The sequence below is a fragment of the Lagenorhynchus albirostris genome, chromosome 8, assembly GCF_949774975.1.
Source record: "Lagenorhynchus albirostris chromosome 8, mLagAlb1.1, whole genome shotgun sequence".
NCBI classification, from domain to species: Eukaryota; Metazoa; Chordata; class Mammalia; order Artiodactyla; family Delphinidae; genus Lagenorhynchus; species Lagenorhynchus albirostris.
In genome coordinates, this window is record NC_083102.1 from 72,680,131 (window position 1) to 72,697,035 (window position 16,905).

General features: G+C 33.9%; 1 protein-coding gene across 1 annotated transcript in view; it reads left to right on the plus strand.

The window, feature by feature from the left end:
• ABCB5 (ATP binding cassette subfamily B member 5) overlaps positions 1–16,905 on the plus strand; it is a 138,311-nt gene that overhangs the window by 20,541 nt on the left and 100,865 nt on the right. The window contains 4 exon segments of the mRNA XM_060156150.1: positions 4,217–4,290; positions 6,426–6,480; positions 8,139–8,289; positions 10,622–10,676. Of these exon segments, the coding sequence (XP_060012133.1) occupies positions 4,238–4,290; positions 6,426–6,480; positions 8,139–8,289; positions 10,622–10,676 (314 nt within the window). The 5' untranslated portion in view covers positions 4,217–4,237.

The window sequence follows — 16,905 nt, forward strand, 5'->3', positions numbered from 1 at the left end:
ACCCAGGGGTTATCATAGTAAGTGAAGTAAGTCAGACAGAGAAATATATAATTAATATGTGGAATCTTAAAATAAATGATACAAATGAACTTATATACAAAACAGAAATAGACCCACAGACAGAAAACAAACTTATGGTTACCAAAGGGAAAGGGTGGGGGAGGGATAAATTAGGAGTTGGGGATTAACATATACACACTACTATATATAAAATAGTTAACCAACAAGGACCTACTGTATAACACAGGGAACTCTACTCAATATTCTGTAATAACCTACAAGGGAAAAGAGTCTAATATATACATATGTGTAACTGAGTCACTTTGCTGTACATCTGAAACTAACACATCATTGTAAATCAACTATACTTCAATTTAAAAAAAGAAAGAAATTAAGAAAACAATCCAATTTGCCACCACATAAAAAAAAAAAACCTAGGAATAAACCTACCTAAGGAAGCAAAAGACCTGAAAACTATAGATGCTGATGAAAGAAATCAAAGATGACACAAACAGATGGAAGGATATTCCATATTCTTGGATTAGAAGAATCAATATTGTTAAAATGACCATACTGCCGAAAGCAATCTACAGATGCAATGCAACCCCTATCAAATTACCAATGGTATTTTTCACAGTATCAGAAAAAAAGTTCTTTTAATTTCTAGGGAAACACAAAAGACCTTGAAGAGCCAAAATAATCTTGAGAAAGAAGAGTGGAGCCAGAGGAATCATGCTCCCTGACTTCAGACTATACTACAAAGCTACAGCCATCAAAACATTATGGTACTGGCATAAAAACAGATATTTAAATCAATGGAACAGGATTTACCACAATTTTCTTTTTAATTTAAATTATACAAGGGGGCTTCCCTGGTGGCGCAGGGGTTGGGGGTCCGCCTGCTGATGCAGGGGACGTGGGTTCGTGCCCCGGTCTGGGAGAATCCCACATGCTGCGGAGCGGCTGGGCCCGTAGGCCATGGCCGCTGGGCCTGCACGTCTGGAGCCTGTGCTCCGCAACGGGAGAAGCCACAGCAGTGAGAGGCCCGCATACCGCAAAATAAATAAATAAATAAATAAATGAATAAATTATACAAGGTCCCAGGTGTTGCTGATTCTGCTGGTCTTGGGACCACACTGAGTAGTGAGGCTGCAGTACAGAGAAAAACTGTGTGTGAGTTCCTTAAGAGATGGGAAAATATCTTTTTATTTTTATAAACTAGCAGCCACATCATATAAGCTCAAAATTTGTTTCAATGAATTCATGAAGGAATAGGTAAATAAATATAATCTAATAGGGTAACTATGAATTGTAATACAAGTCAGAATGCTTCAATGAACATAATACAGCTTTGAGCAAAGTTCAGAAGGAAATCAGAGAAGGAGGTGATTATTTACAGGTAACGACAGTGAGATAATTAAATGAATGCTTTTCATATAGGATTAGTCAATGAATATTTGTTGTGCAAATGTGCCATTGACATTGAAAAGATTTACTTATTATAATTACTAACTCAGCTAACTATAAAAAATATTATGGGACTAAACAATAGAAAACTGGGTATATAGACACTACCCATCTTTAAAAAGAGTGTTTTTTTAGATTTCATATATGTGCATTAGCACATGGTATTTGTTTTTCTCTTTCTGACTTACTTCACTCTGTATGACAGATTCTAAGTCCATCCACCTCATTACAGATAACTCAATTTCATTCCTTTTTATGGCTGAGTAATATTCCATTGTATATATGTGCCACATCTTCTTTATCCATTCATCTCTCGATGGACACTTAGGTCACTTCCATGTCCTGGCAATTGTAAATAGTGCTGCAATGAACATAGTGGTACATGAATCTTTTTGAACTATGGTTTTCTCAGGCTATATGCCCAGTATTGGGATTGCTGGGTCATATGGTAGCTGTATTTTTAGTTTTTTAAGGAACCTCCGTATTGTTCTCCAAGGTGGCTATATCAATTTACATTCCCACCAACAGTGCAGGAGGGTTCCCTTTTCTCCACACCTTCTCCAGCATTTATTGTGTATAGATTTTTTAATGATGGACATTCTGACCAGTGTGAGGTGATATCTCATTGTGGTTTTGATTTGCATTTCTCTAATGATTATTGATGTTGAGCATCTTTTCATGTGTTTGTTGGCAATCTGTATGTCTTCTTTGGAAAAATGTCTGTTTAGGTCTTCTGCCCACTTTTGGATTGGGTTGTTTGTTTTTTTGATATTGAGCTGTGTGAGCTGCTTGTATATTTTGCAGATTAATCCTTCGTCAGTTGCTTCATTTGCAAATATTTTCTCCCATTCTGAGGGTTGTCTTTTGGTCTTGTTTATGGTTTCCTCTGCTGTGCAAAAGCTTTTAAGTTTCATTAGGTCCCATTTGTTTATTTTTTATTTTATTTCCATTACTCTAGGAGGTAGGTCAAAAGATCTAAAAAAAACGGTACTGGTGAACCTAGTGGCAGGGCAGGAAAAAAGACGCAGACGTAGAGAATGGGCTTGAGGACAAGGGGAAGGAGAAGCTGGGACAACGTGAGAGAGTAGCATTGACATATATACACTACCAAATGTAAAATGGTTGGCTAGTGGGAAGCTGCTGCATAGCAGAGAGATCAGCTAGATGCTTTGTGACGACCTAAAAGGGTGGGATAGGGAGGATGGGAGGGAGGCTCAAGAGGGAGGGGATATGGGGATATATGTATACTTATAGCTTATTCACTTTGTTGTACAACAGAAACTAACAACATTGTAAAGCAATTATACTCCAAGAAAGATATAAAAAATAACGATAAAAAAATTTTTAAAAAGAAAAGCCATCTGAGAACTAAAAATAAATAAATAAATCTAAATTGTAGCGAACTAAAAAAAAATTTTTAATTTTAAAAAAAAGTGTTTATTTGGCTCAATGAATTTTCTTTGCTCACTTTGTTACCCAAGTACAGTATGACAAGAACACAGTGTGCTTTACCTGGAAATTCACCATTGTTGTAATCAGATATTAAGGCGTGATCAGAAAATAAGCTTAGCAAAACACGGTTCTGAAAGAGCAGTTAGTTATTTGTTGAGGGGGGAAATTACACATAATTTTGATGTAAATGAAGAGATCATGCACTTACCAAGGTAGGCCTAAATTGTTTTGGTTCCTTTTTATGAATTTATGAGTTTTATTATATAACTGTTAATTTCTATAAAGTGTAATGATTGATAGAATTTAATTACTTACATATACGTTAAATAACTGGAGATGGTATAACATCAGTACAGCAATTATGAAGATTTCTTGTATGAAGTTATGACCATTGGTTTCCAAAACAGGAAGCATATGCCAATGTATATGTATCATGTCTTCCTTCTCAAGTGCTAAAACCATTTCTGACTCATTGTGATCATTTCTTCATGGAGAAACATACTATTTGAAAGTGTATTTTACACGTTTTTACAGAGGCTTAGGAAGTATTTAATTAATTACTAATTTCACTCTAGAGTTTAAATTTGTATTTGTTATAATCATCCTAATATAGGTAATATGTTACATGGTCTAACAAATCAGATTGAGGCAAAAATATCTCTGCATATTTGCAATGAAATTGTAGTTTATATTGATAATTGCAACTTAAGACAAGCTAAGATCCTAAAGTATCATCTAAAGGAATAATACATTATGTTTAATATAATTTTAATAATGAGGTTTTTTACTATCCTAATTTTTAAGAGCGGTTAATTCATATATGATAGAAGCTCTAACTGCCTTATATTTGGTGAACTAAAAACCTTAGTCCTTCAAGCTGCTGGCTAACAGAAACTACTGCATCAGTTTTTTTACAGAGAAAACTAAGCAATAGTTAATTTAAAGATTTTCATCAGTAACAATAAAATCAGGGTCAGAGTAGGAATAAAATCTAACGTTCTGGGAAAACATACATTGTTCATGGAGTCTGGATTTCCTCCTTTTATTCCATTTCTAGAATTTTATTAGCTCCAAATCTAAGCCCAGAGTTAAGCAAAGAAGTTATAAATTCATAAAAAACTCTGAGTTGGTGAGTTAGGTAACCAAAAACTTTATTTGGAGTGGGGGGTGGTGGGGGCAGGGTGAAATTCAGAAGCATGCTTTTTTAGAAGCTGTTAGGGATGTAAAGAATGCTTTATATCGACTAAGTGATAAAAATTCACATCATCATGATATACTTGTTAATATTTTATTTCAGAAGAGTTACATTGTAAATAAGATGGCAAATTCTGAAAGAGTTGAAGAAATGCAAGAAAATTATCAGAGAAATAGGTAAGCTTTGCCTAAATTCTACAAAAACGGTTCTGCAACTTCAAATACACCTTACCCTTTTCTCAGCTGTAACAAAAATGTTTATAGTTTTTTTCCAAAAATAGCAGGGCTGTTTGCATTTTGCTGGACTTCAACATAATCAGTGTTATAAGTGGTTTAATAGTAAATTTAGGAAGTGTAATAGCTACAGGATTTACTGATTTAGTATTTACTTCAGATATTTATTCTTCTGAATTTCTTATAGTTTACCAGCATATAGAGAGAAAATACTTGAATATTTATATTTTAATTCTCCATGAATCCTTCATTCCATGTGGTACATAACAAAATATTGGATTCTGATTATTTTTTCAGTAAATAGGTGTCTATGTGTGTGTTCGTATGTGTGTTATAAAATTTCCTACACCTATAATTCATTAATTTAGAGATTTAAAATGGAAATGATTTAAAATCTTTAATTTCCACTTTTACCATAATAATTGTGTTACATTTTGATGTATAAACTGTAAAACGGTAGTGAACCCCTCTAGATCACTAGTTATTTAATATTCCTGAAACAAAATTTATCAAAACAAGATAACTTACTAGGTCTTAAGCTTTAAAATCCACATCTGGGTAGGGAGAAAGGGTTGTAGCCTTTATAATCTTGAAGGAATATTTTTTTGTCATCTATGAATCATCTCAGAGAAAGCTGGCCCAATACATAAGTAAATTATTAACTTCAGATGGAATAAAATTAAGTGACTTGTCATTTATCAAAGCCACCAGAACAATATGTTATAAAGCTGAAGAAAAGACTTGGAAGTTCATCCTTCTGTGACATCTCTCTTGGAAAATTTAATCTGATCCCCTCCACCCTTCTTTTAAAGTTTCATAATCTTATGTGTGTGTGTGTGTGTGTGTGTGTGTGTGTGTGTGTGTGTGTGTAATTGACAGATTACAGATTTCTCTGAAATCAATGGACAAAAATTTACATTCTTCATCTGGAACTCCTTGAAATGTGAGCTAAGAAATGAAATTTTCAATGGGGGACAAAATTCTCAGTACATTTGTTTAATGTGTGTTTAATAGAACTTCTTTCATTTAAACCTCTCAGTTGCTCTTGAGTAATTTGTTACAAAGGGTTTGAAAATTCTAATCTACCACCTCATACCCATTAGGAAGGCTACTATTAAAAAAATAGTAATAAAATAAAACAGAAAATATGAAGTGTTGTTGAGGATATAGAGAAATTGGAACACTTGTGCAGGGTTGGTGGGAATGTAAAATGATGCAGCTACTATGGAAAACAGTACGGTGATTCCTCAAGAAATTAAAAATAGAATTACCACATGATCCAGCTTTTCTACTCTTGGATACAAAAGAATTGAAAACAAGGACTTAGAGAGATATTTGTATACCCATATTCATAGCAGCGTTATTCACAATAGCCAAAAAGTAGAAGAAACCTAAGTGTTCATTGCTGGTGAATGAATGAACAAAGTGTGGGATATATATATACACACACACAATGGAAGAGTATTCAGCCTTAAAAAGGAGGAAAATTCTGACATGTGCTACAACATGGATAAAACTTGAAGACATTATGCTAAGCAAGATAAGCCCTTCAGAAAAAAAACAAAATACTGTATGATTCCACTAAAATGAAGTACCTATAGAAGTCAGATTCCTAGAGACAGAAAGTACAATGGTGATTGCCAATGGCTATGGGGGAGGAGTTATTTAATGGGTATAGAGTTTCAGTTTGGCAAGATGAGAGTTCTATGGGGGGGTGATGGTGAAGGTAGCACAACGGTGCGATTGTACTTAATACCACTGAACTACACACTTAAAAATAGTTAAGATGGTAAGTTCTATGTTATGTGTCTTTTATCACAATAAAAAAAAAATTCTACTCCAGATGTGTGTCTTCAGTTGTTACCTAAATAATGTAGAGACAACCAGTGATGACTTAAACTTTCCCAGTGATTATACTAAAAATCTTTGTAGTCATTAAGTTTGCTTTTAAAATGTCAGTGTTGATATAAACTGGTTACCAATGAGTGAAATTTGACACTTCAACACAATTTTAATTAAAAATTTTTGCAAATTATATTCACATGGTAATCCTTCCATTGTAAACATTTGTTTTCCAGAAAACTGCAAGAACTGCCCAAAGTAAGACAGCAAGTTGTTGGACCTATTGAGAAAGTAAGTGAAGTTAGTTAGAAAATATGTCTATGTATCAGAAAATTTTAGAGAATTGTCAGGAGTGCATAGAATGATTGTTTTTGTTTGATAATTTACATCTATTTGGGGAAAAGGGGAATTTTAAGAAAAGAATTCATTAAACTATTATTTCCAATAGGAAAAATATCAATATATATAAATAACCCATAAGTTGCACAATAAGAGATAATAAAAATAACATAATATCCATACAATGATCCAATTTTGCCCAAAAAAGCATGTATATGTGAGTATGTGTGTGCAGGCAAGTGTGTGTGTGTGTGTGCTGCATAAATGTTATCAGAGGTTATTTCTCAGTAGTGGGGAATTATGAGTGACTCTTGCTATTGTATGTTTACATTTCAGTACTTTCCAATGATAATACATTGAAATGAGTTGCTTTTATTATTTTTAAAATGTTATAAATCCTTTTAAAATAAAAAAAATTACATAAATATTTTATAAATCCTATGCATCAAAAAGTGTGGCAGCACAATTCTTTGGGACTATGTTCAAGGAACATTTTCAGACGTGTTCCTAAAACATCACCTCCACTGACCCTAATCTCTATGTCAGCCTGGTTGTCTTTGTCATTAGAAATACATAGGCAGCAGTGCCTGTTTTTTCAAAAGTCAAAAATTTAAAAACTTGGAAAGTAGCAGAGCATGACAAGCTTTATCAAGGAGATAACACACTATTCTAGGGGAAGGTGGAGGAGCAGATACCTTTTTATGGTCTGTAGTACTGAGTACAATGCTATGGCAGTTACTCCATAAATATTTATTAGCTATTGCATGAGTGAATAGAAAAACATGAAATTTTCTCAATATCCATTCATAAAATATGTACTAAGTTCCTTTTGCTTCTATTCAAATCTAATTTTATTTCAATACCTTATATGTTTTATCTTGACCTCTCTCAGTAAGATAAATAATCCACTTTTTCAAGTTTTGTTCATGTTTTGGTTTTGGAATAGTGCTGTAGGGACCCATTATAGCATAGAATACAAAGCGTTTACTATTTGACTTTCAGGCATTCCTTTCTCATTCCAAACAACCTTAAAATTATCATAGACCCTTACTTACAGGATAGATGTTGTCCTGGATACAAAAAATTTGAGGAATTTAAAATAAGGATGAAAAATATGATTCATTACATTTGGTGAACTAATTTTTACTAGATAGTTACTGTTCTCTGCACTTAGTTGTGTCATTGATGTTACGTTGATACACCTAGGGCACTGAAAATTTGAAGATCAACTTTCATAAGGCAAGATATTTCATTAAGCCAAGATATTGTCATTACAGACTTTTCAAATATCATAATTTATTTCAGAATCAACCAAATGGAAGGAAGTTTCTGATTTATATGCACAACTGACCTGACTTGTGTCACAGATCTACAATTTGTACTGATTTTTCTACCTTATTTGTCAATAGTTTCTCCAGAGTACATTGTAAATCCTAAAGATCAGGGGCTTTTTTTTACTTAATATATAAATACTTATCCATGGTCTTATACATTTATTTGGCCTCTTAATTTGTAAAATAACATTTACTTGATGGCAAAAACTGTAGGTTGGTTTTTGGTGTTTGTTTTTAACAGCTGTCATGCTACCATGTTTTATTTGTTTTCCTCAGTTTCGCTTTGCTGATGGACTGGACATCACACTCATGATCCTAGGATTACTAGCATCACTAGTAAATGGGGCCTGTCTTCCTGTAATGTCACTGATTTTAGGAGAAATGAGTGACAGCCTTATCAGTGGATGTCTAGTCAAAACCAACACAAGTGAGTACAATATTTACTTTTCTATATTGCTAGGGACTCAAAAGCATTAAATAAAACAAACATTAAACTCATAATACAGATTATTTTCTTGTCAAACAATATCTATATAACATTTAAGTCATTTATTCTTCTGTATTGCCAGGGACCAAAGAACCAAAATCTGTATTTGTCAAAATTCTTCAAAGAAACAGAACCAATACAATGTGTGTGTGTGTGTCTGTGTGTGTGTTTATGTAGAGAGAGAGGGAGAGAGAGACAGATTTTAAGAAATTGTTTCACACAATTATGGAAGCTGGCAAGTCCAAAATCTGTAAGGTGAGTTGGCAGGCTGGAGACCATCTGTGCCCTATTTGACTTTTTTTTTTTTTTGCGGTACGCGGGCCTCTCACTGTTATGACCTCTCCCACTGCAGAGCACAGGCTCGGGACGCGCAGGCTCAGCGGCCATGGCTTACGGGCCCAGCAGCTCCGCGGCATGTGGGATCTTCCCGGACCCGGGCATGAACCCGTGTCCCCTGCATCTCAACCACTGGTGGACTCTCAACCACTGCGCCACCAGGGAAGCCCCCTATTTGACTTTAAATACTAATTCATACCCTCTTATTTCCCACCCAAAGCCTAATTTTTCAAATGCCCTAGTCTTGTTTACGTGAATAAATCCATAGCTTCCATCTTCCATGTGTCTTCCTGTCTACACAGTTATTAATTTTTTGATATTTTAATGACAGAAGGTAACGATGCCACTTTGTTAAACAAATGGAACTGCCAATTCATTGAGCAGATATTTATTGATTGCCAAATATGTCTCTCTCTCTCTCTCTCTCTCTCTCTCTGTGAATGAGTGAGTGAAGAAAGGGAAGGAGGGAGGGAGGGAAGGAGGGCAGGAGGGAGAAAGAATAAACCTAGCAACCTAAGGCAGTCTGTTTAGGAGTACTCCTTTGGTTAGGTTTGCTCTATAATTAATTGCTTTGTCAGTTTTAGATAGAATAGTCAATACATACCTGACTGATATTACTGAATTTTAATTTTGTTTTTGTTTAAGCCTTCTCCATGTTTCTCGAGTTTCATTGTGTGTTTTTTCAAATGTAATGAACACATAAAGAGGTTGATAAAGATTTAGATAAATGTATGGATATTACTGGTATAACATATTATTAAAGAGAAGTGGAGATATTAAGGCATATGTCGTCAACCTTCTAGCATTTGTTTTCTAAAGAATAATAGAGGAAGATTTTTTTGCTCCTACCATTGAAAATATGAATAGTAACTATCATATTGATCACAGGCCCATTTTTATGCCAGCACCGAACTTTCACACATTCTACGTCTATTAATATAATCTCCAAAATGACATTATGTCATTTTAGTGTGACTGTAGGAACTACTTTTAGAAACAATATGTATTCTCTTTATTAACTCAGTTAAATTTCATTAAAACTTTCTACTGAGTTTTATATGTCAATTCTATGTCAATACTTCTATGTCAATTCTGATATTTGTAATAAGCTGCTTTAAAAGTGCTTCCTGCCACAATTCCAAAAATGGAATAAAGGAAAAATGATTGTTTGCACATAAATAAAGATCATAGACATCATCATATGTGATGATACTGTGGTTATGTAAGATACGAAGAACATGTTGTCTGCAATTTATTACAAATGTTTATTATGGCTATTTAAGAAAGAAAATTATGATAGTTGATATCAACCACTGTTTTGTGCTTCTGGTAAAATTACAACCTTGGTATACTAATTAATGTATGAAGTAGATTTTGCTAGAATATATATAGAAAAGTTTACATGGCAAACTGGTAAACCAAGGATTATTTAAATACCATTTTATGATGTTGCTATCCTTGTTATACCCAACAAATTTCGATGAGCTTCTTTTAAATTTTTCTTGTGACTCCTACCTCTACAACTTTCATTTGTGTTCTTGCTTTTCTTGGACTTTCTAAATTACTCCCTGGAGTATCTCAAACTGAATTCTAAATGCATAATTTTGACAGGAAAGGAAAATTCTATTACTATTACTTACGTGCCTGTTACCTGAAATCAGAGATGTCCTAAAGAATTCTTTCCACCTATGAGCTACATGGTTAATATTTCCTTATAATTTTTCATGTTGCATGTGTGCTTCTTGAGACCAGAGAGAACAATTTCAAATTTTAGGTTAAAGAATAGAAAATAAGATGATCATTAACCAGTGTGTAGTCATTAAGTCCATTTTCTTGAGAAGGGACCATATTTGGTTTGGAGGGCTATGTATAAAAGACATCATGGCCAATTATAAGTTTATTAATTTCCTTTATAATTAAAAAAACTTTTTTACAGCAAATTATCGGAACTGTACTCAGTCTCAAGAGAAGGTGAATGAAGATATGATTGTGTAAGTCCAAATGAAATGTTAATATCATATTCATTGCATGCTGCTTTATTCAATATTTATAAGGAAGAAAACTGAAATGTTTGTCTGATCATTAATATTGCATATAAATGAGTAAAGCAAACATGTCCTCTTCTTTTGTTTGGTATAGAAAATATAATTACACAATTATAATTGTGTAACTATAATTTTTTCTCCTACTTGAAAGGTATATAAGTTCATATGCTTTCAGTTTTGACAAAATTGACATCAATAGAAATGTTGTTTTAGGATTTGCATTTTTATATAAATTTTGTTTCCTAGGACTGAAGGTACATAACCTAGAGGTTAAATTACTACTTTTTCCTTTTTAAAATTTTTTTCTTACAAAACTTACAGAAAAAATGCCACTTCTGTAAACTTTAAAAGCCAGGAAGATGTGTGCAACAAATAGTAAAATAAAAAAATAAATAAAAAGAGTAAAGTTTTACTCAGGCTAATTTTGGAGACTAATTATTCAGACTATTATAGTAAAGTTGTATTCAGACTACTAATTGTAAAGTCTGAAATAGATAATTTATAGGGACATTTTGTTTTTGTAGGCTTGTATGTTAAGCAATATGCTTTCCTCTGTCACATGTGTTGAGTTTGTGCAAACTTACTGAGTATATTCGCTGGATTTCAGTAGTGTCTCACTGAAACTAACAGAGTCTTATCAGACCTAAGTGATCTCTTAATCTTTTCCCCAAAAAATGAAGCCTCCATCCTACGCAACCCCAAGAGACATCCATCACATTGTAGTGACACCCTCTGGGCCATAATTCTTGACCTTCCACACTGTTAGCCACAGCCTCATGTGACTACTTAATCTTCAATTAATTAAAATTAGATAAAATTTAAAATTCAGTTTCTCATTCTCAGTCACTTGCCAAGTGCTCAAGTCACATATGGCTGGCTGCCATATTGTACAGCACAAATATGGAACATTTTCTTCATCACAGAACATTCTATTGGACAGTGCTGCTCTGGACTACAGTGTGAATAATGCTGCCTCAAGTTGTGCTTTGCTGTAGTCTCAACTTCCTTTGAGGGAAATTTTCTATTTTTTAGCACTTTTTACATAAAGTGTATTTATGTTGCATCTTTTAAAAATTCCTGATTAGGATCCAGGAACTTTCTTCTACTGAATTCTAGTCTTACAATATTAAAGCAGGGTTCTGATGTTACAATCATTAAGTATGAGTTTCTTACAAAAATGTTTGGAACTTTTAAAAATAGGGGTATCTATCTTAAAAACAGATAATAAAAGGGAGAATAAGGTATGTCTATGTAATCTATGTATGGTTATTAAGAGATTACTAAACTTATAAGGAAACATTCTTAACATTTATAATGTTGTATTTGTTATGCTGTTGTTTCTCAAACCAGTGTACTGTTTTGGAAATATTTGAGGTATATGGTGAAGGAGGGTTCCATAGTCAAAATGGTTCAGAAAACACTGTATATGGCAGCCTCTTTGGATACACTTAGGACAGATAAGCATACTTAAGGCTAAATTTAATCAAAGCTTTCCAAACCTGTTTGACTATGGAAACTAAACATCCTGCTGAGCTAATGTTTTGATGAACACATTTCTGGGAAACCTTGTTTTATATAACTTTTTTGGTGGGGATAAGATAATACCTCTTACATCTATAATAATCAAGAACTGAAAAATTTTATTTTACCTATTTTCCAAATACAATGACTTATGGTTTTCTGTAATTTTAATGTTTTAATGTTGTCTGTGCCTTTGTCTTACTTATCAAACAATTATTCTGAAAATAAGATTCCTCCTTTGCAATCAATCCCCATTTCCACCCCAGACCCAAGCAACTTCTTATCTGCTATCTTTAAAGCTTTGCATTTTTTAGACATTACGTGTGCTTGGAAACATACGTGTAGGGTTTTGCACCTGGCTTCTTTTATTAAATGTAATGATTTCGAGGTTCATCCATGTTATGATGTAAATCAGTAGTTTATTCCTTTTTATTGCTTAATAGTAATCCGTTGCAAGGATATATCATATTTTGTTTATCTATTCACCAGATGATGGATTTCTGGAGTGTTTCCATTTCTTTGCTATTTAAAAATAATGAATCTATGAACATTGATATATAAATCTTTGTGTGGACATATGTTTTTATTTCTCTTGGTTAGATACCTAGGAGTAGAATTGCTGGGTCACATGGTAAGTTTATGTTTACCTTTTAAGAAACTGCCAAACTGTTTTCCAAAGTGGATATATCATTTTACTTTCCCACCACAATGTGTAAGTGTTCCAGTTTCTCCACATCTTCACCAACACTTGTTATTGTCTTTTTTATTATAGCTATTGTGTAGGTATGACATGGTATCGTATTGTGACTTTAATTTGCATTTCCCTAATGAGCATTTTTTTATTTACTTTTTAAGCATTCATATATTTCTTTGGTGAATCGCATATTCAGATATTTTGCCTATTTTATTGTGTTGTTTGTCTTAATGTTGAATTCTGAAAGTTCTTTGTAAATTCTAGATACAAGTTCTTTGTAAGATATATGATTGGCATATATTTTCTCCTAATGTGTGGCTAGTCTTTTCAGTTTCTTAAAGATTTCTTTTGAAACAGAAAAGTTTTAAATTTTGATTAGGTACAGTTTACCAGGTGTTTATTTTATGGATTTTCCTTTTGGATTTAAGAATTCTTTGCATAGGATCGTGAAGATTCTCGTCTACGTTTTCTTCTAGAATTTCAACATTTTAGCTCAGACACTTAGGTCTATGATCCATTTTGAGTTCATTTTTGTGACTGTTGTGAGGTAAGGGCCTCACTTCTTCTTTGCACTTCTTTTTTTCATTTGTCCCAAGACTGTTTCTTGAAAAAACTATTTTTTCTACATTGAATTGCCTTGGCACCTTTGCTAAAAATCACATGCCTATAAATGTAAGGGCTAGCTTCTGTTCTCTCATTTTTGTTGCATTTATTGACAGTCTATCCTTATGCTGGTATCACACTGCCTTGATTACTATAGTTTTAGAGTTTAAATAAATAAATAAATAAATTTTTAAAAATCAGGAAATGAAAGTCCCCCAACTTCAATCTTCTTTTTAGACATTTCATTTCCACATATATTTCTACACATATTTTGGGATTACTCTTCAAATTCTGCAAAATAGCCTGCTGGGATTTTGACAGGGATTAATTGAATCTATAGATTAATTTGGGCAGATTGTCATCTTAACAACATTGAGTCTTCCAATTCATTTATTCAGATCTTCCTTAATTTCTGCCAACAATATTTTGTAGTTTTCGGTGTACAAGTCTTTATTTTCTCCTTTGCATTTGATCTTTAACCCAGTTTTCTCTTACAATATTGCAAACATTTTCCCCACAACATTAAAAAAAGTTCAGTAAGATTTCTATTAAACCTATAGTGTTCTATGCTGTCCTTGAACAGTCCCTCTTATTAGAAAACAGTCAATTATTGTTATTGTAATAATTATGTTCTATTAAAGTCATCATGAACACTGAATAAGCAAATACTGAACCATTGCTTCCTGGTTTCTGTGAACCTCCAGTCACAACATTTTCATCAATCGATTATCATTGAACTCACGGTCAACAGCACTATAACTCATGTCTGAACGACGCTTAACTAACACATGTATTTTCATGTGCCATAGGGCACATCACTGCTTCCTTGGACTTAGGAACACTAGACAGCATTTCAGCATGCTTCTTGAGAGTCGTTTTAAACAGTGAAAACATCAACAAAAGGCACAAAAATTAGAAAAACTTGCCACTACCTAGATGACAAAAATGACACTTGTTTACAGTATGAGGGCACAAACAAAAAAGCAGAGTGTTGCCTTGTTCAGCCTGAGCTGGGAGTACCTGTGTTGGGTAACTCAAAATTTTTGCCACTCTACACATGTCCATAAATAACAATGAAAACAAAAAAAAATTGATTTTTGATTACAAATAAATTTCATTGAGCAGGCACATTTGCCAACACAGAATCTGGGAATAATGAGACTCAAGTGTATGGTCCTCTGTGCTTTTCTTGGTACTTTACTCTCCTGGATTTCCAACTACCTCATTGGCCACTTCTCAGCTTTCTTTACTGGCTCTTTGCCTTCATCTTAAACTCTACCATGTTTGGAGAGTCCCTGAGCTCAGTCCTTTGTCCTCTTTTTTATCTATACTTTATTCTGTGTCTCTGTGGATGATCTCAGCCAATACTTTGTTTTAATTGCCACCTGTAAGCTGGTGACTTTCAAATTTCCATCTCCAGCCTATACCCCTCTCCAGCACTTCAGTCTCTCATTTTCAACTTCTTACTTGATAACCACTTTGATGTTTAATATGCATGTCAGACTTATGTCTAAATCAAAACACTTGATATCCCCTGCAAATCTGTCCCTGTCTCAGTCTCCCACATCTGTAAATGGCACCCCATTCACTTAGTTGCTGAAAACAAAATCTAAGGAGTTATCCTTACTTTCTTCCCTTCCTGCATTCCTCACATCCATTACATTAGCAATTCTTGTTTGTTGTTGTATTTCCAAAATATATCTAGAATCTGTCTGCTTCTTGGCAATCAGCTTCTACCATCTACATCCAAGCCTCCATCCTTCTCACCTTGACCACTGCAATAACCTCCTAAGTAAACTGTCTGTTTTGCTTTGTTGTAACCTCCATCCATTCTCCACAGAGGACCCAGACTAATATTTTTAAAAGTTGAATAGATAAGAACATTCTACGCTTAAATGGTCTTCTGTTTCTCTTGGAAGAAAACCTGTACAACGCACCATAGCTAAGAGCCCTATGATATGCCAAATTCTCCAGCCTCATAATTTCATAACTCTTTGGACTTTTTTTCTTCTGGGAACAAGCTAAGCTCTTTCCTGCCTCTGACCTTATTACTTGCTGTTCTCTGTCCCTGGAATGCTCTTCTTGCGTTTTTATGGCTGGCTCCATTTCTCCTTTTGGATCCCAGCCATAATATCATTTCCTCAAAGAAATTTTTCTTAATCACAGTTTTTATCTTCACTAGCTCTCCCAACTCACCTTTACCCACCAGTTATTCCATGACTTATCACCCTGTTTACTTTCCACATAAAACAACCTAAAATTCTTTTTCTTTGTGTGTTGTCTGTCTCCTCACACAGGAATGTAAACTCTTCATGAATAGGGACTTCTTATCTTGCTCTTGACTGTATTTATTTCTAGAACTTCATACTAGTGGACACCCAGTATAGGTTTATTAAATGATTACATTTCTTTTTCTTTTTAACTGAAGTAACATTGGTTTATAACGTTATATAAGTTTCATTATAATTATAATGGAACACAAGGCTTACATTATAATTCAACTTCTGTATATACTACAGCATACTCACCACCAAAAGTTTAGTTTCCATTCATCACCACACAGTTGACCCCCTTCACCCATTTCACCCTCTTCCCATTCCCTTCCCCTCTGGTAATCACTACTCTGTTCTCTGTATCTATGTGTTAGTTTTATTTTTGCTTTGTTTGTTCATTTATTTTGCTTTTTAGAAATATTCCATATATGAGTGAAATCATGCAGTATTTGTCTATCCCCATCTGACTTATTTCACTTAGCATAATATCCTCAAGGTCCATCCATGTTGCTGCAGATGGAAAGATTTTTTTTCTTTTTTATGGCTGAGTAGTATTCCACTGTGTGTGTGTGTGTGTGTGTGTGTGTGTGTGTGTGTGTGTGTGTGTGTGTGTGTGTGTATACCACATCTTCTTTAGCCATTCATCCATCGGTGGGCACTTAGATTGTTTTCATATCTTGGCTTTATATATTTTTGGATGTAAATAATGCTGTAATGAATGTAGAGGTGCATATATCTTTTCAAATTAGTGGTTTTGACTTCTTCAGATAAATACCCAGATTGGAATAGCTGGATCATATGATAGTTCTATTCTTAATTTTTTGAGGAATCTCCATACTGTTTTCCATAGTGGTTTCACCAATTTAAATTCCCACCAGCAGTGCACAAGGGTTCCCTTTTCTCCACATCCTCGCCAACACTTGTTATTTCTTGTCTTTGTATAATAGCCATTCTGATGGAAGTGAGGTGATATCTCATTGTGGTTTTTTTTTTTTTTTTTTTTTTTGGCGGTACGCGGGCCTCTCACTGTTGTGGCCTCTCCCGTTGCAGAGCACAGTCTCTGGACGCGCAGGCTCAGTGGCCA